At 47.2% G+C, this 26,406-nt stretch overlaps 2 protein-coding genes across 5 annotated transcripts in view; both read left to right on the top strand.

Annotated features, from left to right (window-relative positions):
• The window catches only part of SUGP1 (SURP and G-patch domain containing 1), a 35,856-nt gene extending 14,989 nt beyond the window's left edge, over window positions 1-20,867 (top strand). For 2 of the 3 annotated variants that reach the window (XM_061600704.1, XM_061600706.1), the window contains exons 5-14: window positions 1,225-1,348; window positions 2,898-3,001; window positions 5,925-6,048; window positions 7,086-7,405; window positions 9,772-9,878; window positions 10,981-11,158; window positions 12,009-12,115; window positions 14,066-14,211; window positions 15,040-15,169; window positions 18,405-20,867. In XM_061600704.1, coding sequence (XP_061456688.1) covers window positions 1,225-1,348; window positions 2,898-3,001; window positions 5,925-6,048; window positions 7,086-7,405; window positions 9,772-9,878; window positions 10,981-11,158; window positions 12,009-12,115; window positions 14,066-14,211; window positions 15,040-15,169; window positions 18,405-18,431 — 1,367 coding nt within the window. In that variant the 3' untranslated portion in view covers window positions 18,432-20,867. The remainder of the gene's footprint in view (window positions 1-1,224; window positions 1,349-2,897; window positions 3,002-5,924; window positions 6,049-7,085; window positions 7,406-9,771; window positions 9,879-10,980; window positions 11,159-12,008; window positions 12,116-14,065; window positions 14,212-15,039; window positions 15,170-18,404) is intronic. The other variant, XM_061600705.1, reaches the window with a different exon arrangement.
• A 3,107-nt stretch (window positions 20,868-23,974) lies between these two features.
• TM6SF2 (transmembrane 6 superfamily member 2) overlaps window positions 23,975-26,406 on the top strand; it is a 33,376-nt gene continuing 30,944 nt past the window's right edge. Inside the window, exon 1 of one of the 2 annotated variants that reach the window (XM_061601475.1) lies at window positions 23,975-24,286. In XM_061601475.1, coding sequence (XP_061457459.1) covers window positions 24,195-24,286 — 92 coding nt within the window. In that variant the 5' untranslated portion in view covers window positions 23,975-24,194. The remainder of the gene's footprint in view (window positions 24,287-26,406) is intronic. The other variant, XM_061601476.1, reaches the window with a different exon arrangement.

Genomic DNA, 26,406 nt, shown 5'->3' on the forward strand with positions numbered 1-26,406 from the left:
TCTACTGAACGCTGTGCAAGGGGTTGAAGTAGGCAAGGGCTTGTCAGCACCGTTGAGAGGGAGACAGTTGCACCTCCAGGCTCAGAGCAACAGCCCTGCCCTCTGTTTATTTAGATAAATTTTTTTGGTCCTGCTCTGCCAAAAAAGGGCTTCCAGAGCAGCTTTACAGATCACTGAAAAAAGTGCCTGCCTTCAGATTTACAGTATAAAAAGACACGGCACAAAAGGAAAGTGAGTTGGGCAGATGGAGGAAATGAGCAGGCTCAGGTGCAGTCTTGAGGGCCTCTGAGCCAGGCTTGGTGTCCTCCATATGTTTTGGACTACAGTTCACAGCATCTCTTGGCCATTGGCCCCATACCAGGATGGGGAAGGTTGTCCTGAGGCATGGCCCTTGTTTCGTGAGGAGAGATTCCACCCCCACTTTCCTATTATGCCAAAGCTCTACCTTACTAATATGTTATTAGCACATCGGAATAATAAGAGTTAGTAGTAATTATAATATTACTGTACTTCAGCCCACCTTTCACCCAAGGAGTTGAGGATAGTTTGGCCATTGTTGGGGGATGGACAGCCAAACAAACCATGGTTAAGGGAGGGTGCTGGCTGACATAAACCAGGGTTTATAAGCCAGCAACAAGCTGTGGCTTCAGATTGTGGTTTTCCTGGCTGTAAACAAGCCATAGGGTTGTATCCAACGACATTCAACTCAAAGATAAAACAGTTGAAATTAATGGGCCCAAGTAAAGTCATGCCCTTTAATTTCAATGGCTCTGTGCTTAATATGACTAACATAGGATATGACCCGTAGTTAAGCTGCTGGGCGGAGTTTGGCCAATCAGAGAAACCATGGTTTAACAGACCATAGCATTATGTGTGAACTAGACTATTGTTGTTAATAATAATGATGATGATAATAATAATTCAATTTACAAAATAAAACCAGTACAGTAAAATCTACAAAGAACCCAAAGTTCAGCAGATATAGATAGGTCAGTCCCGCACGCCTGCGTCTTCCCACCCCCACCCCCTCCCCAGGTATTGAAAACATCAGGCTTATGTTGCTGTCCTCCATGGCTCCATCGTTTCACCCTCTTTCTCCTCGTTCCACCCCCACCCCACTCCCTCCTTCTCCCGCCGTCTCGTGCCTACTGCTCTGGTTCTTAGAGAGGTAATGTGCCTGTTGGGTGTGTGAGTTGATCCCCAGTACTGACAGCCTGCTTAAAGTTTGTCCCCCAGAGGACATCCGGACCCGCCGAGTCGTAGAGAAGCTGGCCAGGGTTGTGGCGGAAGGGGGCCCCGATCTGGAGAAGGTCGCACTGGAAGACTGCAAGGACAACCCGACGTTTGCGTATGTTTACGGTGGTTCTTGTCTGTCTCCCCTGAACCTGGCAGAAAAACAGGGTGCGGTTGGCCAGAATGGGTCTGGGTTTTGGGACGCAGGAAGTCAGGGAGAGCCTGAGACATTTTGCTGCCCAAGGCAAAAGGGGAGGGCCGTCGCTCAGTGTAGGAGTACCTGCTTTGAAGGGTTCAGTATCTGGTAGCATCTCCAAGTAGGGCTGGAAAGGACTTCCTGCCTAGAATCCTGGAGAGCTACTGCCAGTCTGTGTAGACAGCCCTGGGCTAGATGAACCAGTGGCCTGACTCAGGATCAGGCACGTCCCAATGTTCCTATTTCAATCAACCTTTTATTCAGAACCACGATGACAGGAATCTCCCTTTATTTTTAGGGAAAGGGCCATAGCTGAACGGCAGAGCATCTGCTTTGTCTGCAGAAGGGCCCAGGTTCAATCCCTGGTGTAGTGGTTAAGGTGTTGGACTACGACCTGGGAGACCAGGGTTCGAATCCCCACACAGCCATGAAGCTCACTGGGTGACCTTGGGCCAGCCACTGCCTCTCAGCCTCATGAAAACCCTATTCAGAGTGTCGCCCTAAGTCGAAATCGACTTGAAGGCAGTCCATTTACACATTTTCCTACTTTCCACAAGGCAATGCCCTCCCCTTTTTCCATGAATGGGAGCCAGTTAAACTGGCGATAAGTTGATCAGCCTGGGCACTGGGCTTGTGTGTACTCCTCAAGGCAGCCGAGAACAGCTAGTTGAGGGGTGTAGGACAGGCTGTGTGGTGGACACAGGTCTGTCCTCCAGTAGAGGGCAGAGCTTGGAAAAGTTGTTTTTTTTTTTTTTTAAGTACAACTCCCGTCAGCCCAATCCAGTGGCCATGCTGGCTAGGGCTGATGGGAGTTGTAATTCAAAAAAGTAACTTTTCCGAGCTCTGATAGAGGGGGGGTGCATTTCCTGCCTGAGAGGATTGCCCTCTCTGCCTGATGGTTGGGCTGGCCCTACAGGAAAACCTTTTAGAATATTTTTTTTTTAAAGCCCAAGGCCCATATTCCCTCCTGGACAGCCTCCTGAGGGCCATATGGTGAGGCGGAGCCAGAGACAAAAGTGGGCGGAGCAACAGATGTGAAGGTTCCCTTTGTACAGAAGGCTAATTTCTATTGGCCCTTGCGCAGCCCGCTGCATCCGGGCAAGGAAGAGGCCACGGTCAAAGTTCAAGGGCACATTTCTAGCCAGGCCAAAACAGTTGCGGAGGGTGCACAGCAAGGCCAATGAGGGGTGTGGCCTGCAGAGATCCCCAAGCGCCACACAGAAAGGCGTGGAGGGCTGCATTTGGGACCCTACCCCTGTCCTGGGGGTTGTGCCCAGTGTAGTCACATTTGGCATAGTCCTGTCAAAATGGACAGACTTGAGGGAGTTGATTCCGTTAATTTTAGTGGGTCTGTTTTGAGTACGACTCAATGTGCCTCATTGGTTCTTGTTATCTTGGACTCTTTCAGTCCCTGATGCCTTTAATGCATATTTTTTTCCTCTTCTCTCTTCCCTCCTCCCTCCCCCAGGTTCCTGCATGATAAAAACAGCCCAGAGTTTCTGTATTACAGAAAGAAACTGGCAGAAATGTGGAAGAAGGGCCAAGATCCAGAGGAGGCCTCTTTGCAGAAAGGTAATGCAAGGCTCCTTGCCCCCCTAGGCCTAGTTGCGTAGGCGAACTTTGTATAGGCTGCTGTGTGTGATCGACTGTACGAATCGGCCTTCACCAGCGTGAAGCTCCCTCAGATGTCCTTGGAAGCTGTAGTCCAAAACTACAAACCTGTGTCTGGAGGGGCACCCCGTTGGCAAAGATAGCTATAGATATAGATAGATATTAGGACTGTGGCCTTTTTTGTTGTTGGTTGGATGGATTAATTGGTGCTGCTGATTAAACAAGCAGCTGATGCATTTTACTTTAAAAACAATAATAAAGGGTTGGTTCCAAACTTAGGCTGCAGTCTGAACCTCACTTCCCTAGGAGGAAGCCCCATTGAATTCAATAAGATTTAACTACTTAGTAGACATAGGATTGTGCTGTTAGCCATGCTGAGATCAGTCCCGCTGAAATTGGTCATGACTCTTCAGGTCCATTGATGCCAATGGACCAGCTCTAAGCACTGCGCTAACAGCGTGATCCAGACCACGTCTGCTCAGAAGTTAGTCACAACTGGATTTAAGTCCTGTTGATTTTAATGGGTCTTCTCTAACTCTGGACCCAGCCTTATTTATTCATTGAAGAATTTCTTTCCGACCCTTCTAATGCAAAGCGTTGCTCAAGAGTCTCTTACAATATTTAAATTTTTATTTTTTTTTAAAGGCAGAGACTTAACTAAAAACTCCAGGCGATGGTTGTTAGATTTGTAGCCCACTTCCTCCCAAAGTAGCAGTAAACACATAAATGATAAAGCAATTAAATTATTTAAAAACGATTCCAATGTAGATGTGAAGTATCCTTTCTTTCCCAGGTGCTTTTGACACATGCATTCATCCTCTTTAAAAAGCAAAATATTATCATTATTATTGCCTTTGACGTATGTCTCAAGGCAGTTTACAGACACACCCTAAAAACAATAAAATAGTTATTAAAACAATATTATTAATAATGTATATTTATTTATTAAATGTATATCCGGCCCTTCCTCCCGAAAGGAGTCCCGGGTGGTAAACTGATGATAAAGTACTAAAAAGGTAAAGGTGTCCCTGCACTTGTAGTGCGAGTTGTTTCCGACTCTTAGGGTGACGTTTTGTGACGTTTGCTAGGCAGACCGTATATATGGGGTGGGATTGCCAGTTCCTTCCCCGGCCTTTCTTTACCCCCCAGCGTATGCCGTGTACTCATTTTCCTGACAACAGATGGATGGGAGGCTGAGTGGACCTCGACCCCTTTTACCGGAGATTCGACTTCCTCCTTCCATTGGAATCGAACTCCGGCCATGAGCAGAGCTTTCGGCTGCGTTACTGCCGCTTACCACTCTGCACCATGGAGGACTACAAACATTTAAAAAACAGTTTCAACACAGCCGGAGACTGGGATAAGGTCTCTACTTAAAAGGCTTGTTGGAAGAGGAAGGTCTTCAGTAGTCAGGTGCTGAAAAGACAACAGAGACGGCGCCGGTCTAATGTTTAAGAGGAGGGAATTCCAAATAGTACACACACACATGATCCTGCTGGGAGGAAGGGCGGGATATAAATCAAATAATAAATAAATAAATAATAAAAGCTGAAGGTTTAAAAAGAATAGAGAACGGACGCTGATGGCAGAGACCTTTACGTCCACCTGGAAAAGCTTGATGAAACAACAACAAAAAAGTCTTTTTAATTGTTTCCTGAAAGTACAGGTTGTGGGTGCTTCAGAACAACTGGCATTTATCATAGGTAAAACTGAATCAGCAGACTGATCTCCTAAAACTTGTATAATGAACTGGGCACAGATTTATGTTTCAATTGGGTGACAGTCCTAATATAATACGTCTGCCTGTCTTCCTGACGTTTGGGTGTGAGTGAAGTTGCGTGCGTAACAGACTTGGGGGAACACTGAAGTTTTTGGAAGAGCAGAAAATATTTTAGAAAAAAAGAATGAGAATGAGGTTTGTCTGTTCCAGGAGTGGGGGATCTCTGGCCCCCCATAAGTTGCTGAACCAGAGGGGTTTGTGCAAAATTAATGTAGCAGCCGCATGCATTCATGCCAGCGGTTCAGTTCTGACTAACAATGAGTGCAAACCTTGGATTTTTTAATTACATTTAAAATGTTGCTTCAGAGGGAAGTCGAACACTGTCTATTTCATCTGGACCTACCTTCCCCAACGTGGTGCCCTCCAGATGGAGTTGGGGCTCCCAGCAGCCAGCGTGGCCAGTAGTTGAGGATTGACGGGAACTGTCGTCCCAGCAACGTCTGGAGGGCTCCACAGGTTCCCCATCCCTGCTGTAAGAAGCAGCATCCTGTCCTGCATTGGAAGAGATGGCAGGATTTCTCCCCTGAAAGCAGGGAATGCCTCCTCTCAGATCTGGGATGGTGGGGAACATCTGTGGCCCTCCAGATGCTGCTGGACTCCAGCGTCCAGCAGCCAGCAGGGCCAGTGGTCAGGGATGATGACAGTTACGGAACAATGAAATCTGGAAGTCACCACGTTGGCTGCCCTCACTATATTTCAGTACTGGTGCGACAAGATGTTCTGCCAGTTATATGGGTTAACCCTGAAACTTAAACCCCTTCCGCCCTCCTGAGGCAACACCCCTCTGGCTCCTTTTTTCCCCCAGCGATGTAACATATTGTGACCATTATAGGATTGTAGCCAACTTAAGTTCTACTCAGAGTAGACCCACTGAAATTAATTGACCCTGAGCAAGACCTGTCCTTTAATTTCAGGACCAACGTTGGCTACAACCCTTTGTTTTGGTTTTATGTTTATCGAGACGGGGAGACAGAAAAAGAGAAACTTTAAACCTTCCTCTTCCCACTTGTTCCGTTCCCCCCTTTCGGGGCCCTTAAAGCCAGATTAAGCTTGTGGCTGTTGGGTGTGTGAGTTTGGGGCCCCGTACTTACAGCCTGCTTAAAGTTTCACCTCCAGAGGACGAAGAGACCAAGGACTGCGCAGAGAAGCTGGCCAGGTTTGTGGCAGACGGGGGCCCTGTGGTGGAAATGGTCGCCCTGAAGAACCATCGGGAGAACCAGTCTTTCAGGTAAAGAGAGTTGTCTGGGACTTTAGGGATGGGATGCGGGGGAGTCTTTGTGGCCCTCTGGATGTCAGCTGGACTCTTAACTCCCATCGTCCTTCACAGTTGGCCATGCTAGCTGCTGGGACTGATGGGAGTTGGAGTCCAGCAGCCTCGAGGTTCACAGGTTCCCTCTTCCTGAAGAGGGAATGCCTGTTCTGAATGGAGGCATCCTTCCATCTCTCACCTGCATGAAAGGATATTGTTTCTTAGACCAGGGTTGGAGAACACCTGTGGCTCTCCAGATATCGCTGGAGTCAAACCCCCATCATCCCTGACCGTCGGTCATGATGGGTAGCTAGGAGCTGTTGTGTTAGTTCCCCTTTGTGACTTTCCTGTGTTGATTTTTATTTTTTTTCTGTATTTGCTGATGTGTTTTACTTCCAGGGTGACTTTACTGATTTGAACTTGGGAGATGTTTTGGCCTGATTTGCACACAAAATTAAGCTGTAATTTAAAGACAAATGATGGTTTGTCACAAACAAGCCATATGCTGGTGCCTGTTGCTCATTCAGGCCAGACTAATCCCTCTCTTCTTCTTGCCTTTGTGGCTCTGGGAGTAAGCAAGCCTGAGAGCTTGGTGATTGTGCTTTCTTTGGAAAGAAGGAAGCCAGTGGTCCTGGTTACCCATGATGGGACTATGCCCCCCTCTGGCTGAAAAAAGTTGTCTGATCCCATTTTAAACTATGGTTTAACACTATGGTGTGGGAACCAGGGCGTTGGATTTGTCTTCAGATAAGGAAGAAGGTTTGGGATATAAATCAGTTTGTTTTAAAGCATCATAAATCTTTTTCTGTGATGGACCTGGGAGGCCAGCATTCAAATCCTCACTTGGCCTGGGGCGAGTCGCCATGTCTCTTAGCCCCATCTACCTCGCAGGGGCGATTGTGAGGGGTAAAACTGGGAGGGAGCCAGAACCATGAGCTCCTCGGAGGGATGTGAACGTTACAAAGAAATAATAAACGAAACGGGTTGTTATTCTTCCCTCTGTGCTTCCGCTGCAGGTTTTTGTATGAGCCCAGCAGCTCCGGCTACAAGTATTACCGGCAGAAGCTGCAGGAGTTCCGGAGAGCCAACGATGATGCTGAGGGCGTCCCGCCCATCCCAGAAGCCACCCCGAAGCGGAAAGCCCCCCCCGAGGGGTGGACAGCCGCCGCCTCTTCCTTGCCAGCTGCACCTACGCCCCCTCCCACAAAGCCGGCAACTGCGCCTGCTGCGAAGAAGAAGCGTAAAAGCCGATGGGGCCCCGAAGAGGAGAAGGTGGACTTGCCTCCCCCTGAGCTTGCTCAGCAGACAGAGGACCCCTCGCCTACCCCGTTATCTGGTTAGCCTCCTGTGGCTGCTTCATTCTGGTTTTTTAATGGTATCATGTATTTGTACTTAGATTTTTGCGTGAAGACCTTCAGATAACTAGTGACTAACATGTCTAGTTTATTGTTACTGTTGTTGTTGTTACAACGGCTGTGAAGGCGGATGAAGGCTGCAGCAGATAAAAGACTTCCAATCGTCATGGTACCCATGCCGTTGGATCAAAGCCTTTTTCTGTCAAGATTGTGTGTTGATCGTTGCGCGCCGATCTCCCCACATAAAACAAATTCACGCACAGGCGTCTTCCAAGCAACCTTATCTTGGAAGACAATCTTACTCAGCCACGAGTGATCGCTAATGAATGAATGAATGTTGATGATGATAACAATAAATATAACAACAACTTCTATCCCAGCCTTCCTCCCAGAAGGAGCCCAGGATGGCAGGCAAAACATTAAAAACATTTTGAAACATCTCAAAAACAAAATACCTTTTAAAAAATCTTTCAAACTATCTTAAAAAGCAATTCCAACACGGATGCAGACTGGGATAAGGTCTCTACTTAAAAGGCTTGTTGAAAGAGGAAGGTCTTCAGTAGGCGCCGAAAAGACAACAGAGATGGTGCCTGCCTAATATTTAAGGGGAGGGAATTCTACAGGGTCGGTGCTGCCACACTAAAGGTCCACTTCCTATGTTGTGCGGAACGGACCTCCTAATGAGATGGCATCTGCAGGAGGCCCTCACCTGCAGAGTGCAGTGATCGGCTGGGTATGTAAGGAGTAAGACGGTATTTCAGGTAAATAAAATAATTGTGAAATGGGAGTTTTTTGTGGAGAGGACCTTCAGCGGTGTGACCCCCCTCCCTCAGGCTGTGTACGCACCATACATTTAAAACCAAAGCACTCTCCCCCCACCCCACCCCTGAAAGAAAAGAAGCCTAGGAACTGCAGTTTGTTAACAGTGCTGGAAATTGTAGCTCTTGAAGGGTAAGGTACAGTTTCCATGCTTGAAACTGCCTTCTCAAGCGGCTCATTTTCCCATAGTGCGAAGCCGGATCAAGCAGTTTTATCTCGTTGACATTGGGGATAGGATCTTGGCTTCTCCTTCTCTGAAGCCCCTGTTGTTGCCTCTTAATAGCCTCGGCCTTAGGGCTATTTAGAATGATCTCCCCCCTTTTTCCAGAAGATGCTTGGTTGGAAAGCTAATCTCTGCATCCTTGCCCCTCCTCCCGATTCCATTCCTCTTCTGCTCCTGGCGAGCTCCTGCCTGTGTGGGGTACAGACGGCGCCGGTGGGAGTGTTTGGAAAGGCAGCCTAAAGTGTGAATGCCTCTTCTCTCCCACCTCAGTCCTTTGGCTGCAGCAAAATCTAGCTGTTTTGAGATTTGACCGGGGGTGTGTGTGTGCTATAAATCAGGGCTGTAAATTCCGGGTCCAGAAAAGGCTATATATGGTGGCTTTGCTCTTTTTTTTTCCTAATAGCTTTGCATAATTTTAATTTGTGCTTTGATTTGCATTGTTGCCTCCCCTGAAGCCTCCCACCACCTGGAAAGTATATCCTCTCTCCACCCGGACCCCCACCACCACCAAAAAGCTCCTGATATTTCAGCAAGCATTGCCCACGTATTTATTTTTTTAAAACCATGCAGGCTTAAAAAAACCCATACAAGTCTATGGAGCAACCACGCTTGGCATATTTTGGGGAAAGGCTGTATTCCCCATTCTTACGAGCACATGCATCAGGGCTGGGAAAATCTCGACTGTGGCCCAGTTCTGGCCTGGCAAATGTCCACATCTGACCTGCAAGGCCATTTTTCTGGAACCACTTGTTCCACATGTGGCACCCTATGTGACATCAGGTGTGCAGCAACTGCAGAAGTCACAATTGACCCCCCACCCACCCCCACACCAGCTGATGCGCAGGGAGTTCAGTCCTGCATTGTGTAATATCTCCCCACCCCAGTGGGTCAACTTTGACTGGTTGTGCAGGGCAACCCACGTGCCAGTCGCCTGATCAGACGATTGACAGGTGTGTGATCCAGCCCACCTGTCAAAGTTGGCCCACTGAGGGGGGGACACATAAAAATCTGCCCCTCCAGCCAAAAAGAATTTCCCACCCCGATGTACATGATAAGTTTTAAGCTCATAGCATTGGCCCATATCATCTTTTCCAAACCTTCCCTGCTAAAAATGCCTTTTTATTTGTTTGTTTTTTTAACAAGCCTGGCTTCCATCTGTAAACAGAAGAGGGGAGGAGGAGTTTTTAAGCTGTCAGGCTGGAGGGAGGTGGAGTGGGGGGTGGGAGGGACAGAGAGAGACGGGGAGGGTGTGTCCTATGGGGCGCAGCCTGAAGTGACCCTTCCGATGCGCTCCCTTGTCTCCAGTCCAGGACCTCAAGGGGCTTGGCTACGAGAAGGGGAAGCCAGTTGGGCTGGTGGGCGTGACGGAGCTCTCAGACGCCCAGCGGAAACAGCTGAAGGAGCAGCAAGAGGTAAATCAGGGGGGCTTGTGTGGTGTCCCGGCGGGCTCTGTTTCTAGGGCACCCGCATCTCTGCTCTTCACGTTGGTGAGAGGGCGGGTCTCCTTTCCCTCCCCTTTCAGATCTGGCACCTGCTGCAGAGAGCCTGACGCTCCCTCGAGGGCCCCCCATTGGGTCAGCACTTCCAGTTTGGGGCAGGAGTGGAGAATCTCTGGCTCAGAGGCCACAGGCAGCCCTCCAAGGCCTTCCGTCTGGGACTCTCCCAGGCCACACACCCCACCGGCCTTATTTTGCACCCTCCCTGCGTGTTTTCAAGATGTATTCTTGAACTCTGTTAAAGCCTCTTGCACACTTGGAAAGTGGCTGGAGAGGGAGATGTGTGAGATCTGTTATCTTACAGGGCATTCCCCTGACTCGAAGGGAATGCCACTTCTAAATAGAGCAGTGCTTCTTAACCTTTTTTGAGTCATGGCACCCTTTATCATGTATTCGTTTATTTATAAATATATTTGGGTACCATATTTCATTAAAACATCAAAGTGGTTTACAAGTTAACCCAACAACTCTACAATAAAAACATTTAAAAATACAATAAAAGCAAAGGTCAATTATTGCTAAAACACATCATCCTTCAGATTTGAGAATCTGATGGAAGCTATGGACCCCCCTCCCCATAAAAAATGCACATAAACACAAAATTTTGCATAGTTTAATTTTTGGCACTGGAAATGAATTTTTATTTTTTTGCACCCGGTTCATGGACCCCTAGGGATCTGTGGACTGCAGGTTAAGAACCCCCGAAATAGAGGCATTTCTTCATCTCTTGCATAGAGTAAGGAATGCTGCTGCTTAGAGCATCTCTGGCCCCCAGATGTTGCCAAATGCCCAACTCTCACCATCCCTGTCTAGCTGCTGGGGCTCCTGGGAGTGGTAGTCCAGCAACATCTGGAGGGCCCAAGAATCCCCATTCTGATCTAGGCATATTCATAAGAATGCCAGCTGTGCTGGCGGAGAGGCAAGCTTCTGGCCAGAGCAGTGTCTGCTGGGATTTGTAGTCTCTTAAAGCTGTTGTTGGTGTTATTTTTAAACTCCAATTGTGTTTAACTATGCACAGATGCAGCAAATGTACGACATGATCATGAAACACAAGCAAGCCATGCAGGAGATGCAAATCATGTGGGAGAAGACAGTCAAAGACCACCAGTCGGGCTACGATAGCGACGAGGAGGTAGACAGTGAGCTGGGCACCTGGGAGCATCAGCTGAGACGCATGGAGATGGACAAGACGAGAGGTGTGTTGGGGGTGACGCGTACCGTTGAGCCCACGAGCTTAGATGACTGGAGAAACTATCATTGGGTTTAAAAGGGGATCCGTCCTGGAAGATGGGGACTCAGGCCACATTCCAATACACACACTTACCTGGGAGTAAGTTCCATTTTACCCAATGGGGCTTAAGTCTCAAAACCTAAAATGGAACTTACTCCCAGGTAAGTGTGTGTATTGGATTGTGGCCTGAGTATTTGAGTGTGTTGCCTTATATAGTCAGGTTTGCTTAAAAATACACTAAAACTCCAGTCCTCACGGCTCTAAAAAATAAAAAGTTAAGATTCCAGTCCTCGTGGTTTCTGAATGAAGAGCAGATTTTAAACAGGAAGCTGCCTTGTGCCTTGTACCGAGGCAAACCATCCAAGACTCCAGCTGAGAATATTTATTTATCTATTTTTCTTTACAGTATTAACAGCCCACTCTTCTTCAAGCAATTTCAGTCCCACAGCAGGGAACAAAATAATGATAAATAGAGGGGAATATATACAAACACGACAAAGTCATATAAACAGATCCAGTAAACAAATTAACAGTTCTGTCATAAAGCAAAAAGTAAAGTTTCCAGTTTTAACAAAACGCCTAGGTAAAAGAACAAACGCTTCCAAAGAGATTGAGCAACTCGTGGTTTTAGCAACAACATCTAGCTCAGTATTATCGCACTGTGCGGCAGCAACTGTCCAGGATTTCAGACGGGACGTTCCCAGCCCTGCCCGGAGATATGACCAGGGATTGGACCTGTGACCTTCTGCGACATGTTGTTTTTTAATCAACCTGCCTGCTTATCTTTTCTCTCTCTCTTGCCCCTCCTTGCATAGAGTGGGCAGAGCAGCTGACTCAGATGGGCCGGGGGAAGCATTTCATCGGCGACTTCCTGCCACCTGATGAGCTGGAGAAATTCATGGAGACTTTCAAAGCCCTGAAGGTAAAATGCTTTGTGCCCTGTCCTTAAAGGTCTTGCTCTCTCTCTCTCTCTCTTACACGCACGCACGCTTGCTCGCGCTCTTTCTCTTCCCCCCCCCCCCAGCAAGGTTTGCGGGGCTAACCTGGCAGCCGCGTCAGGCAGGATCTGAAATGTTCTGAGCTGTGCCTAGTAGCTGAGTCTTGCTGCCATTTTAATATCCCACAATGCCCTGTAATGATGCATGATGGGAAATGTATATGGTGGCTTGACCAGAGCAGCAGCCGCACAAGAGCTGTTCTGATTAATTGTATATTTTGGGTAAGTTGCTTGTTCCTAACGTTTGGACACCGGTTCCTGAGCTCCAAGAGCAGGTTTTTGTCTATGTTTGGACACTGTTGGGCGCCATTTTGAATCAAAATGAAGGACTGAACCATTCGAAATTGCTCTGATATTTATCACTGATTGGTTTCCTAAGATTCCCAACGAATGCTAGGCACATTACACTACAGCGTGTGTGTGTGTGTGTGTGTGTGTGTATGAAGCATTTATATTAATTTACTTCAATATTTTCACCTTTGGCTCTTTTGGAAGGAAGATCTAATGGTATTCCATATGAGAATTGTCTCTCCCTGTGCACTGGTAAAAAGTAGGAAGCTATAGGGAAAATGCTGTAATTGTGAAAGAACCAAAGTTGTCCCTTGATTGCTGCCTTCACAGGAAGGTCACCTACAAGGCACTCTGCCTATAAGGCAGGTGTGTGGAACTTTTCCCCCTCTAGATATTGCTGAACTACAACTCTCAGGATCACTGGCTGTTATGCTTGCTGGGGCTGATGGGAGTTGTAGTTCAGCAACATCTGAAGGGGGGCCAAAGGTTCCTCGCACCTGCTGTAAGGAAAGTCCGAAAGATTAAACCTCAAAATAGAGATTTATGAAGAGATGCATGGGGTGGAGGAAGTGGATTAGGAGTTCTTTCCCCCTCATAATTCTAGAACTCAGCCGGGGGGGTGCTTATCCACTGAAACTGATACACAGGAGTTTCAGAGCAGACAAACAAATACATTTATTCATGCTGCCCATAGTTGAGCTGTGGAACTCACCGCCACAAGATGGCTGCTGGCTTAGAATGCTTTTGAAAGGAGACCGAATAAATTCACAGAGGAATAAGGCAATTGATGGCTACTAGCCACAGTGGTTACCTGGAGCCTCCATGTTCTTGAGCAGTCTATCCTACCTCTTAAGTGCCAGACACTGGAGACAAACTGCTGGGGAGGGCTGTTGCCGTTGTGCCCTGCCTGCGGACTCCCCGGCAGCATGTGGCTGGCCACTGGGGTTGACGAACCTTTTTATGTTTCTTCATGCAGGGCTGTTCTTAATTTTAATAGCGACAAAGCTTGATTTGTGCCAGGCTTTCCTTTTTATCAAGCCTCTTCTCAATGCCAGGCCTCAACCATGGACGAGAAATAGCACCCTGAGCAGGCACTGATGAATCACTGCTGTCTCTTAGTTCCCGGCCTTTGGGCATTATGGGGTGGGAGTGGGGGAGAAATACTTCTTTCCCGCCCTGGTCTGCAGTTCCTTCCCAGACAGCTTTTATTTTCTGATGTAATTCTCACAAAAATAGGTGTCAAATGAGGCTACATTCCAAGGGCATTGTCTAATAGGCCCCAGATTCCTCTCTTCCTCTCTCCTTGGCCATAACACCACCTCTGCCACCTTTAATTTGACCTGATCTGACTTGTCTATAGTGGCTTGTATCCAATGCAATGCTAAGGTAAAGTAATTTAGCAGTACTGCCATCCTGACCGCAAAATGTTTTGAGCTTGCAGGATGTCCTTGCACAAAAGAATACTTAATTGGGTTGCTGGGAGCTTGGCTGCAGAATAGATTGTGCGGTCTGTGGTGCACTGAGTTTCTGCAAGCACGGCTGTTGTGTCTGCTTAACAAGACTTCCCTGTTTTTTGCCCTGCAGGAAGGCCGTGAGCCTGACTACTCGGAATACAAGGAGTTCAAGTTGACTGTGGAGAACATTGGCTATCAGATGCTGATGAAGATGGGCTGGAAAGAGGGCGATGGTCTGGGGATGGAGGGACAGGGCATCAAGGCCCCCGTCAACAAGTATGCATCTTATCGCCACCTTCCCCTCTTCTATTTTCACGTGGCTTTTCCACGCGCCTTACATTCCTGTATGTCCTGTTCCCCAACCTGGTGCCCTCTGGATGTTCTTGGGCTACACCTCCCGTCGGCCAGGCTGTAGCTGCTGGGACTTGTAGCCCGACAACACAAGCAGTAGACAGTACTCTCCCTGGCCCTGCTTCACCCCCTCCTTGAGTGCTTTTGCCTGGCTGGAAGGGAGGTTACCTTGCATTCTGAGGGTGGAGCAGTGTTTATAGGGTTCCTGCATTGAGCAGGGGGTTGGACTTGATGGCCTTACAGGCCCCTTCCAACTCTATGATTCTGTGAATCTCTGACTTTTGTGTGGCCTACTTTGCAAAGCAAGAGTCATGTCTGTTGCTCCGCCCATTTTGCCATGTGTGCCCCAGAAGGTTACTCACAGGAGGATAGAGCTGTCTGGCTGAAACAGATTCTCTGCCTCTGATGTAAGGAAACTGCCAACATTCCACCGAGTAAGCTAACTTTGGAGAAAAGTTAGGAAGGCCAGCCTTCCTGCGTTCCTCTTCAGATCAGCTTGTTGTTCAGAATCATGAAGACTGGAAACGTAGGTTTTCATTTGATTTGATTTGGATTCCTGCATTGAGCAGGGGGTTGGACTCAATGGCCTTATAGGCCCCTTCCAACTCTTAAGGGACAGACCCCATAGCTCAGTGAGTACAACACGTGCTTTTGCCTGCCTGCTGTAAATAGTCTGTCCCTGGTCAAAATCAATCAACTTCCCATCCTAATAAAGCACTCACAGAAAGCAAACTTACCCCTTCTTCAACATAGGGGAGTGACGGCAGTGGACGGGGCAGGATTTGGGATTGACCGCCCAGCTGAATTGAACAAGGAAGATGACGAGTATGAAGCCTTTCGCAAGCGGATGATGTTGGCCTACAGGTTCCGGCCCAACCCACTGGTGAGAGAATCAAGGCCCTTTCCCACGTTCTTTTTCAGATGGTTGAAATTATATTTCTGTGTATGCTTTCTCACTTGACTTAGAAAGCACTTTGGGAATAACATCTACTGGACCATTGTGAAAATGACAGGATTCAACCTGCTCCCCCTCCACCCCCAGTCCTTCTTAATTTTGGATTTCTTGATGGGTTTTAAGCAAAAACTGGGTGGATTATGACCTGGGAGGCCAGAGTTCAAATCCCCACACAGCCACGAAGCTCCCTGGGTGACCTTGGGCCAGTCACTGCCTCTCAGCCTCAGAGGAAGGCAATGGTAAACCCCCTCTGAATACCGCTTACCACGAAAACCCTATACAGAGGGGCACCATAAGTCAGGATCAACTTGAAGGCAGGCCATATATATATATGTTACCAGTCACCTTGGTAACAGCATTTGTATGTTAGCAGCTGATGAAGGCGGAAGCTGAAACGTTTTGTTAATATAATAAAAACCTCTTGTTTAGTTAATCACAATTACGTTTATATATATATATATATAACATTTATATCCTGTTTTTTGGTCCTGGAATGATCATAGTAGCTTACAATAACATTTTCAAAAGAAAATGTTAAAAGAAGATTAAACACATTTAAAGCAGGTAGAACAGTGACCCAATATCACAGCCTGTGTAATCCCCCAAAACTGCTCTTTGGAGGGCATGTCCATTAGGTCGAATCAGGCATTGCCCCACTAACCTCAGTCTACCCTCCACCAGCCCCCACACCCCCATCTGCCTGCCTTCTTAATTGCAACCGGGGGGGTGCGTCTTCTCCTTCTTCATTCTCACTGTTCCCCTTTTTGAACTCTGCAAAACCTTCAGGGTAACATACAGCCAATATGTACTCATATTCTCTCTGTTAGTAGAGAAATTCCTTTGTGTCTTTGCATGCATGTGTGTGTCTTTATAAATATGTATTAAACAAACAAAAAATACCCCACTACATCGAAGTAAACAACAGAACAAAGACAGCACAGTGGTTGAAACTGTGGAGACAGCGATAGCAAACCAGGACCTTTAGCTGATAATCGGCTTAATGCTCTGAATGGCAGATTGCTAGCCGGCAGGGTTGAGGATAGCCAGCCATTGACCCACAGAGGTCCATCAGGCCTCCCACGCTGATGCCAAGTGGTAGCAACCCTGCTTTGCATGCAGGGAGTCCAAGGCATTGGATTCCTGCATTGAGCCAGGGGTTGGACTTGATGACCTTATAGGCCCCTTCCAACTCTACTATTCTATGATTTTATGAATCCTTGGCATCTCTGCGTAGTGCTGGGAGGGACTCACTGTCTGGAAAAACCTGAAGGGCTGCTGGTAGTCAGAGTAGACAGTGTTGAGCTGGATAGACCCAGTGATCTGGCGTGGGATAAGGCAGTTTTCTGTGTAAATCAGCTCTTTATTCAGAAACGGGAGGATTAAGACCTTACTCTATTTCTAGGGGAAAGGACCACAGCTCAGCAGCAGAGCGCAGGCATTGCATGCAAAAGGCCCCAGGTTCAACCTCATCATCTCTAGGCAGGGCTCGCCGTCTGAAGCCCTGGAGAGTTGCTGCCAGTTGGTGTCGACAGTCCTGAGCTAGGTGGACCAGGGGCCTGACTCGGCAGAAGGCAGCTTCCTGAGTTCCGTTGGCTGTGCTCTTAAATTGCTTCTTGAGGACTGGAATTCCTCTTTATTCTTAAGGAAAATGCAGGCCTGTGTCATGAACGCAGACACACACCCCTGTCCTTGCTCAGGCTTCTTGGGATGGGAAGAATGCCAGCCCTGAATTCTTTCCCAGCTTTGGTTTGCAAGCCAGAGCAGCTTCTTTGATTTTTTTCCACAGGGAGATGAACACGCCGCCATACGCCTGGCAGGGTACTTGCCGCCTTCGGCTGGGCAGGGTGGGTGGGGTGCTTTCTCTTTGGGGAACAAGTGAGTCAGCCCTTTCTTTCCCCTTGAAGTACGAATCAGATTTCCTGGCTCTGCTGTGCACTGTGGGACAGACCATATTGTTGTAAACCTCCCAGAGAGCTTCAGCCATGGGGCAGTATACAAATGTAATAAATAATAATAAATAGTCATAGAATAGTAGAGTTGGAAGGGGCCTCTAAGGCCATCAAGTCCAACCCCCTGCTCAGTGCAGGAATCCAAATCAAAGTATTCCCGACAGATGGCTGTCCAGCTGCCTCTTGAATGCCTCCAGTGTTGGAGAACCCACCACCTCTCTAGGTAATTGGTGCCATTGTTGTACCGCTCTAACAGTTAGGAAGTTTTTCCTACTGTCCAGTCGAAATCTGGCTTCCTGCAACTTGAGTCCATTATTCCGTGTCCTGCACTCTGGGACGATCGAGAAGAGGATGCCAGCCCTGGCAATAATAATACTTCTCCCCCCCCCCTCCCCGGGTAACCTTTCAGGCAGCCTTCCCTTCCCCCTCCTAATGCCCTCCAGATGTTCTTGGCTGCTGTTCTTTTTACCCCTCCCGTCTGTTTCCCATCTAGCCTGCTGAAGAGTTCTGGGGAACTCCAAAGCCTGCACACCGTGTTGAGACATTTTGGATGTGGTATTGTCCTTATGGGCCAAATATACTGATGCTAACATATTCTGTTCCGGATTCCAGCCTTGAGTGTGATCTTTGCCATTGTGAGGAAACCTGCGCTTTTCGGAGCTGCAAAGTGTTTGCCCAACACAAAGTGGGGTGTAATTCAGTAAATAACGGAAACCCAGAAGTAGATTGTGGAATTGTGTAGAATATAGCAGCAACAAGCAGCTGTCCTCCAGACAGATGTTGCTGGACTAGAACCCGCTTCATCGCTGAGGGTTGCTCACACTGGCTCCTGGGAGTCATAGTCGACCATAGTGGACACCGGCTTCTCCATCCCTTTCTCGTGGCTTGTAGGTCTAATCCTGTGCTCAGAAAAGAGCGCACGGCACAGCTGTTGTCACTTGGACCGTGCACCACCCCTTTCTCCTGTGCTTGGTGTATATTCCCAGCTTTGTCTTGGGGACGCTACTCCCACAATTCAGGTGCAGATGGTGGTATTTATTAAACTTGTATACCGCCCCATAGCCGAAGCTCTCTGGGCGGTTTACAATAACTAAAAAAAAATACAATTTAAAATAAAACACAGTTTAAAAATTTAAAACAATATAGAACTTGTTCTCTTTTGCCATCCAAACGCTACTGTTAGCTGAATGTGTCTTTTTTTTCCCCCTCCACAGAACAATCCGAGGCGTCCATACTATTGAGACTCGGCAGACCACTTTTTCTCCTCTCCCCCCCCCTTTTCATATTGTTGGTTGGTTTGTTTACCGTGACATGTTTATAAAATCAACATTACCTTCCATCCTTTTCTTTCCTTGGAAAATACTCTGGTTTTTAAAGCTCAGGCGCCCCATCCACTTCACCCGCCCCAGGGCGATTGGGGGCCTCCTGCGGCGTCTTCACAGAGCTTCTCCCCCACACACATACAGAGTTTTTTTAAAAATGCAACCCTCCCAGAGTTAGAGAAGAATCAGGGTGATGCCAGCGCCTGGATTGGGTGAGCCTGTTTGAAAAAGACACGCACACGAGATAACCTGAAGAGCCCGTCGTAATGGGCTTTGTGTCTCTGGGAGTTGGCATCGAAATATTAGCTAAGTAACGTGCACACGGTTAGTTGATCTTACTCAGTTTGAATTTGGGCGCTGAAGGAATCTTCTGCTCCCTCTGACTGCTCAGAGACCTGTGTTGGTGACCCGTATTGGCAGTAGAGTAAGGGGTGTGTGTTATGTCAATACTGCTATAATCATATATACATGCACACATTGACCCACTTAGCAGCAGGATGCAATGGGTGTGACGGTGCTGATCCTGGGGAGAGGCAGGCAGAACTTACGGGTCCTTACTCTCCCCAGACAACGGCAAAGCTGTGACCCAGTTCCTTTTCTCTGCCCATCCATTCTAAAAAAAGATTTTTCAGAAAAATCCAGATTATGGTGTAAGAGCGGCTTTCACAGGCCCGTTAAGGGTCGCTCCTGCCCAGACATTTTTCCCCGCCACACAGCTCTAGAGCACAAGCAGAGAGTAGATCTGCCGTTGTTCCGTTTTGGTGTGTGTGTGCTTGGCTTGTTTTCCCCTCCCTTGCTAGAAGCAGAAGTTCATTTCCTTGCTGTGCCAAGTTTGCAGTGAGAGTCCTTACCTGGATGGATTCTTACAAGCGACCAGGTTTGCCCCAAAGGAGGTGGTTTAGAGGGGGAGAGGGGGTAGAGAGGCGAAAGAAGTTTCCTGCCTGAAATGTCTAGGAAAACCCCAAAGCTGTTTCCCAAACACACACATTTTGGTTAATCTCTGCTTCCCCCCCCCTCTTTCTCCCTGCACACCCCCAAAGCAATGTTTACTACTTTTCTAATTAATTTTTGAGTAGATTTTGCGGTGGCATGTCCTTTTCCTGTTTCGTTTTTGCTTTTTCATCTTTAAACGATAAAACTGTAAGGTTTGGCTTTCAAGCAAGTTTAATAAAGCTTGTCAACAAATAAGGTGCGTCTGGGAGGGGGAGTCATTCTTTTGGACCCCACGAAGATCACGTCGCCCACTTTGAAGGTCCCGCGTTTTGCTTGGCGCTAAGGAGCGAGTGCCGCGCTCTGCAGGAAGCTGAGCAGGCAGCAGCAAGCACCAACGGAGATTGAAGGAGGAGAGAGTGGATGTTTTGGGGAGGGAGGGGGAAATGTGGGTCCTCGAAGATGTGGAGGACAGTTGGAAGAGCGCCTGGAATATTAGACCCTGTTTTACAAGCGCCCAGTCCAACAGGCAGGCGACAGGGCCCTTGCAACTTTGGAACCCGTCTTTGTGCCAGCCAGCGTAGCGTGGTTTGCCTTTGCCACTCCTGGTGCCATGCAGCCCCTTGAGGGTAGTCTTAGCTGGCAGAGCCAGCTGGAGATCGAAGGCCAACTTTTTCTTCCGTCTATGGGAAATCTCAAGCGAGAGGAGCGTGGTGATTTGGGTACACTACACTGCTTGACTGTAAGTGGCTTGGGAGCAGAGTTGATGCTCCCATTTTAATCTGTGGAGGCTGGGGCAAATGGAGCAGTGCCCCACCAGCTTCAGGCTGCCTGCAGCCAGGCTATCTCGCTTCCAACCAGCTGGGGGAGAGGGGTTGCATTGCCTTTCAGCTGCTTTCTCCTCTTGTTTCAGGGTTGCCCCTTGTAGATCTCATCAGGGAGGAGGCAGACGGGGACAAGACTAGACTTAGCCAGCTGTGCCTGTCGTTGGCTTTGCCCACACTTACTGTGCGGGCGTGATTTCCACTCCACCAGGACCAATGTCCGCCAGCCACTGCTGATTTTAAAGCTGTGCACCAGGGGTGTAATCATCCAGGGTTTCGGGGAGTCTTAGACCCCTTCCTTTTGGGAGCAAGGTCCCTATGGCTCCAATACCCTACAAGCCAATCGGCATGAAAGGGGAATATGTTAGCCACTGAGAAGAGTCTTCTAATCTGCTTCCGTGCCCTTTCCTACTGATTGGAACCAATCAGAGTGAAAGGAGGTAAGTCTAGAAATGTGAAGGCCTGGGGGGAAACCCTGAAAAATTTGGGAAACAGGCTTTTTCCCAAAGCCACTTTTTTTCTGAAAAATTGGGGGGAAATGAAGAAAATATGGATTACGGAATGTTTCATTTTAGCATGATGAATAAATTGTTTCATTGAATCTTGGTCCCACCCTTTTTCTCAGTTCTTTTTATGGGAATGGATGCTTTATGTCTGCTTGACACTGAGGAGGACTAGGGGAGACACAAATAATTTTCTTTATTACTAATGTTGATGGTTTCTCCTGGTTTTTTTAATTGTTTTTTGCCTGTTCTTCATAAACTGGCAAAATGAAAGAGGTTCCTTACAGTTCAGGATCTTGTAGATCCATTTGTTACCAAAAAAAGTAAAAATTTAAAGTAAATTCAATTTGTAATAATTGTATGAATAAAATGTACGTTTAATATACCAAATGTGATAATTGTATGCCAAACCAACTTGTACATAATTACATTTTATGTTCCTGAAGTAACAAAGTGACTTTCAATCTGTTAAAAAGTGCTAATGTGTTTTTTTCTTCTCAATTTTTCTGAAAATTTTGCTTTTTTCCCATGGCGTCAACATTTCTGGAAATTTTACATCTCTAGGTGAGTCAGCCACTGAGAAGACTTGTTACTAAACAAGTTGCCAGTCCCCATGGCTGGCTCTTAGGGGGAGGAGACCAGCTGTCCTGTTCCAGGTGTCCGTGGACCTCCAACCAGCATGGAGGGAAGACCCCACACCACTCTGAGTCCAGAGACGGAGGAATGCCTCTGTCTTGGAAAAAGAGAGACTTCTCATGATGCTGAAGTTGGTTCCTGGTTCCTTATGCGCTTGAAAGTTCAAAACACTAAAAAAGAAGAAAAGTTGACAGCTGCAGCATACTCCATAGGATATATCACTGTGATCGGGGGACTCTCGCTGTCAAGAACAACAATAAATGTATTCAATCAAAACCATCAGGCCAGGACAAATCATACACCCCAGGAAAGGGGAGGGTATCCTGTACAAGATTCCACTGCTTCCCACCTGGCCCAGAGCTGCTGGTGGGTGCAGGGCATGGATAAGGGCATGTATGCACAACCAAAAGAGACAAAAAGCGAAGAAAAAAATAAGTATCTTGGGGGTGTTCACCACAAAATCTTCTCTGGGCCAAGACAAATCAAACACCCCAGAAACTGATAAGAGTGTTCTCTATGATACTCCAGTGCTTATGATCTGTGTGGAATTTTTTAATGCTTAATTTTTGTATTGGTCTTTGTGATGTTCCTGCTTATAGTGTAAATATGGGAAGTGCTGTTTATATAGAAGACATATGGTAAGTGGAGTGAAAGAGGAGGGGGGAGTACATGAGCAGTAGAATGCTGGATGATTGGCTGAGCGTTTGAATGGCTGGGAGTATAAATGGAAGAATGACAGTTGAATCTGGGTGGATGTTGGGAGGTGGATGTTGGAGGTTTGGTGGTGAATTGGGAGGTGGATGTTGGAGAGAGGTGGATGGTGTTTGGTGTTGTTGGGAGTGAGTCGGAGTTCTGAGGCAATAAGTAACAGTCAAGTACATAACAGTGTAGATGAAACCATACGCTTGTGAAACATTCCTTAAGTAATCTTGTTATTTCTAATTCTTAATACATATATTTCTTGGTTAAACATAAGCCTGATTCCTGCAGCTGGGAAACACAAACTAGGAGGACTAGCAAAGTAACCAAGGCTGAACAGTTGCATCCAATGGTGGCAGTGGCGGATCAGAGGAAAGTGTATCCAGTCCCACAGAGAAACCCAGGGCTGTATGCTTCAGAGTCAAGAGGCTGCAGGGGGGGTTGGGAATTACCTATACCCATAGACACAAGGTATCGAGATAGCCAGGCAGAGACTAGGCACAGTCTAAAGGTCATAAGAGATACAGAGTGTTGGGTAGTAATGCCTAGCAGGGGGATCTTCTGAGAACTGTGCTAGAGCTGTAAAGGGTAAGAAGAAAACCTGACGTTCCTGTCTGCTGGTAACCACAAGTGAGAGCTTCACAGGTGGTGCTGGGGAAGGACGTCAGAGTCTTCCCTGTTACTTGTTACAGCTCTGTTATTATTATTTTTAAAAGCCATTGATGTCGGTAACTCATCGTAGAGTCAACAAACAATGATTTCTTTAAGAAGGGTGTAATTTAGTAGCTGACACTCTAAAATATGCATGGATGGCATGTCACTGAACACACTCTTCCCGATATGTGGTGCCCCAAATCATCTTTTCAGATGGGCACCCCAGTTTCTTAATTTCTTTCCTCTACAAATTCATTATTTTTCTAATATATATATGCCCTTATCTGTATCGTACGTACAAAAGAAGCTCTGAATTGGGTGGGAGCTCTCTCCCACATGCATGGGACTTGTAGTTTCCAAAGCATGCTCCTTATATACATTCTACACTGCTTGTTATGAATAAATGCTCATATCCATGTCATGTTTCCACAAAAAAAATCCATGCCAGGCAGCATGCAGTGGCCTGCTGTTGAGGACACGGTCCCCCTTTCTCAGCTGAATGCTGTTTCGTGGCCCACAGGAGATTTTGGAGTGGTAATCCCAAATTACATATGTTTCTCTACTTACTCTTCATTATTTTAGTTACGCATAGATGCTCTTATGAGTCCTGCACCGAGCGGAAGCTCTGGGCCAGGTGGGAAGTACTGGCATCTTGTAGAGGACGCCCTCCCCTATCCTGGGGTGTATGATTTGTTTTGGCCCAGGGCAGATTTTGGGGTGGGCACCCCGTTACTTATTTGTTATGATTTTATGCCATCATTATGCATTTATGACCATTTCAGAAGCCTGATGGTTTTGATTGAATACATTTATGGTTATTCTTGACAGGGAGAGTCCCCCTATCACAGCGATATATCACACCGGCAGAGCTTGGAAAAGTTGCTTTTTTTGAACTACAACTCCCATCAGCCCAATCCAGTGGCCATGCTGGCTGGGGCTGATAGGAGTTGTAGTTCAAAAAAGTAACTTTGCCAAGCTCTGCGGCCACGGGGTACCCCAACATATATTTTGGGGTTCAGAGACATGTTAACTTTGGCTTGAGGTTGCTGTAGCTCTCAACTTTTCTTCTTTTTTAGGGAACTTTCAAGCAAATAAGGAACCGGGAACCGACTTCAGCGTCGTCATTTCTTCCCGGGAGCGATGCCGCTTAGGGGGCAGGGATTGGAGGCGGCTCCAGGAGCTCCAGGGCTCCATCGCCGCCCCACCCGGCCAGCACAGCCAGTGGTTAGGGACGGCGATGGGATGGGTTCCCCGCCGGGACGCCCGCCTCCCCGTCGGAGGCAAAGGCCGCGCCGCCCTTGCAAGAGGCCCGCCCGCGTCTCTCTTGCGCAAGCCCAGGCGTCGCTCCCGACCTTCGGATCGGAGCGAGTCGTACCTGCGACCAGCTCACGAACCCCTTTCCCGGTCCCCGCGGCGCGTCCCCACGACCCTCGACCATGAAGCTGCGCCCGGTTGGCGGCGCCGTCGCCTTGTTCCTCGCCTCCTTTCCCATCACCTACGTCTTGAACGGCCTGGCGAGCATGGAGCAGTGAGTAACGTGGGAACGCGGCGCGGAAGCGAGGAACACTCAAGTTTCTCGCCTTTGCGCGCGCCCGTCCCCTTTTCCCAGCTATTTGAGGGCGGGAGTGCGAAAAAGTGGGGGCGAGGGGGGCTGCTGTCACGTGTTAGACTGTGCAAAGGCTCCAAGGTTAGAGGCAAGGAGACGTAAACTCGGTTTCAGTTATTTTTTGTCATTGGCATGCCCCCAACTAAGTTTTGCTCATCGGAATGAATGAGCCCAGGTTAAAACATGTCCTTTAATTTCAGTGGGTCCGCTCTAAGTAGGACAGACTACAGCTTGTTGCGACTGTTATTTAATTTCTAGGAAACTGCCTTATACTGAGTCAAGCCGTTGGTCCATCTGGTTCAGTGCCGCCTGCACTGACTGGCAGCAGCTCTCCAGGATTTCAGACGATCATTCCTAGGCCTTCCTGGAGATGCCGGGAACTGAACTTGGGTCCTTCTGCATGCAAAGCATGTCCTCTGCTAACTATTTCTCCTAAAGATAAAATAAGATTCTAGTCCTCATGGTCCTGAACAAAGAGCTGATTTTAGATAGGAAACATAGGAAGCTGTTTTATGTCAAATCAGAACACTGGTCATCTAGCTCATTATTGGGAGTGATTTCCCTGTCTGGAGATTCTGGGATCTGAACCTGAAACTTTTTGCACACTCAGCAGGTGATTTACCACATATCTATGGCCTTTTTGTCTGCAGCCCATCTTGCAACTTAACTGATTTGATCATCTAGTAGTGTTTTTATATTTTATTCTTATTTTTATGTTTTATTATTGCATTCCCCCAATCTTGCTGATATTTATTTACTTTATTTTGTTATTTAGAAAATGTATGACCCTGTTTGATTTTTTAAAAAAAACCTTTCCAAGCAGTATGCATAATAGAACTGAAATCCATAAACCAATTAAAAACAAATATAAATATAAAACCATCATAATTAAAACAAAAGACAGAATGAATGCATTTTAAAAACAAAGATAGGTGACTGAACTGTGTAGATAGGCTTGCCAAAACAAAAAAGTTTTCAGCAGGCATCTAACTCCTTGCAGATGCAGAATCGACATTATGCGGCACTTGCAAAAGTGCAAGTTCTACACTTTCCCCCCTCTTTTGGGGGGGATGGTGCCATTTTACCTACAAAATGATTGATACTCGCTCCTGAACATTGGAAATACAGGGAAAGATTTGTCCTGGTTGTCTCTGGAGGCAAAACCCTGGCATTTGGATTCAGTGCCAAAGCTGGACTTTGTGCTGTATGAAGACTTAAGAAACAATCTGTCCACATGCCTTCTGCTTGATCTTCAGAATTGCCGGCTCTCTCAAAACACAAACTGATTTGATCACCCTTGGCAGTCTGTCTGACCCAGTCTGCTCTTTGCAATCACAGCTAAAAATACACTCTGGGTTCCGACCCCTTGTACACATCTTGGCATTTTGCCCGTTAGTGCTTGGCTGTTCAGAGAGACTGTGGGATAACTCCTTCTTCTTGTTGTTGTTGTTCAAAGAGACTATGGGATAACTCCTTCTTCTTCTTGTTGTTCAAAGAGACTATGGGATAACTCATTATTATTATTATTATTATTATTATAAATTGTAGATACATCCTAAGGCCAAAAAAACGGTAGATCCGGGCTGGTGTTTTCCTGATGTATTTATACTGGATCATCCACCCATCATTCTACTTTTTTGATTGTTCTGTGGCACTTCCCCATTCTTACTGCATCATTGCCATCCAGAGAGGCATTCTTGCGCTCTAGTGCAACAAAAGCAAGACAAAAAATAAACCAGAACATTTATGATGTAAAAAGCTAGAGGATTTCAGCAAGACGTTCTGGGACATGCACTAATTGGAAACAAAACAGTATGGCCACCCTGAAACTTATGCAGGTGCAAACAGTTTTGAAAGTAGGATCTAGTATAACTGCTTCAATACCATTATGAGCACAAATCCTCATGGTAAGCACAATAAAAAAGCTGTCTAGAGGGGCCTGGTGTCTCCTTGCAAAGAATTGTAGAGCTGAAAGGGGCCTATAAAGTCATCAAGGCCAGCCCCCTGCTCAATGCAGGAATCCAGCTTAAAGCATCACCAAC

Source organism: Rhineura floridana, chromosome 18, assembly GCF_030035675.1.
Source record: "Rhineura floridana isolate rRhiFlo1 chromosome 18, rRhiFlo1.hap2, whole genome shotgun sequence".
Classification (NCBI taxonomy): domain Eukaryota; kingdom Metazoa; phylum Chordata; class Lepidosauria; order Squamata; family Rhineuridae; genus Rhineura; species Rhineura floridana.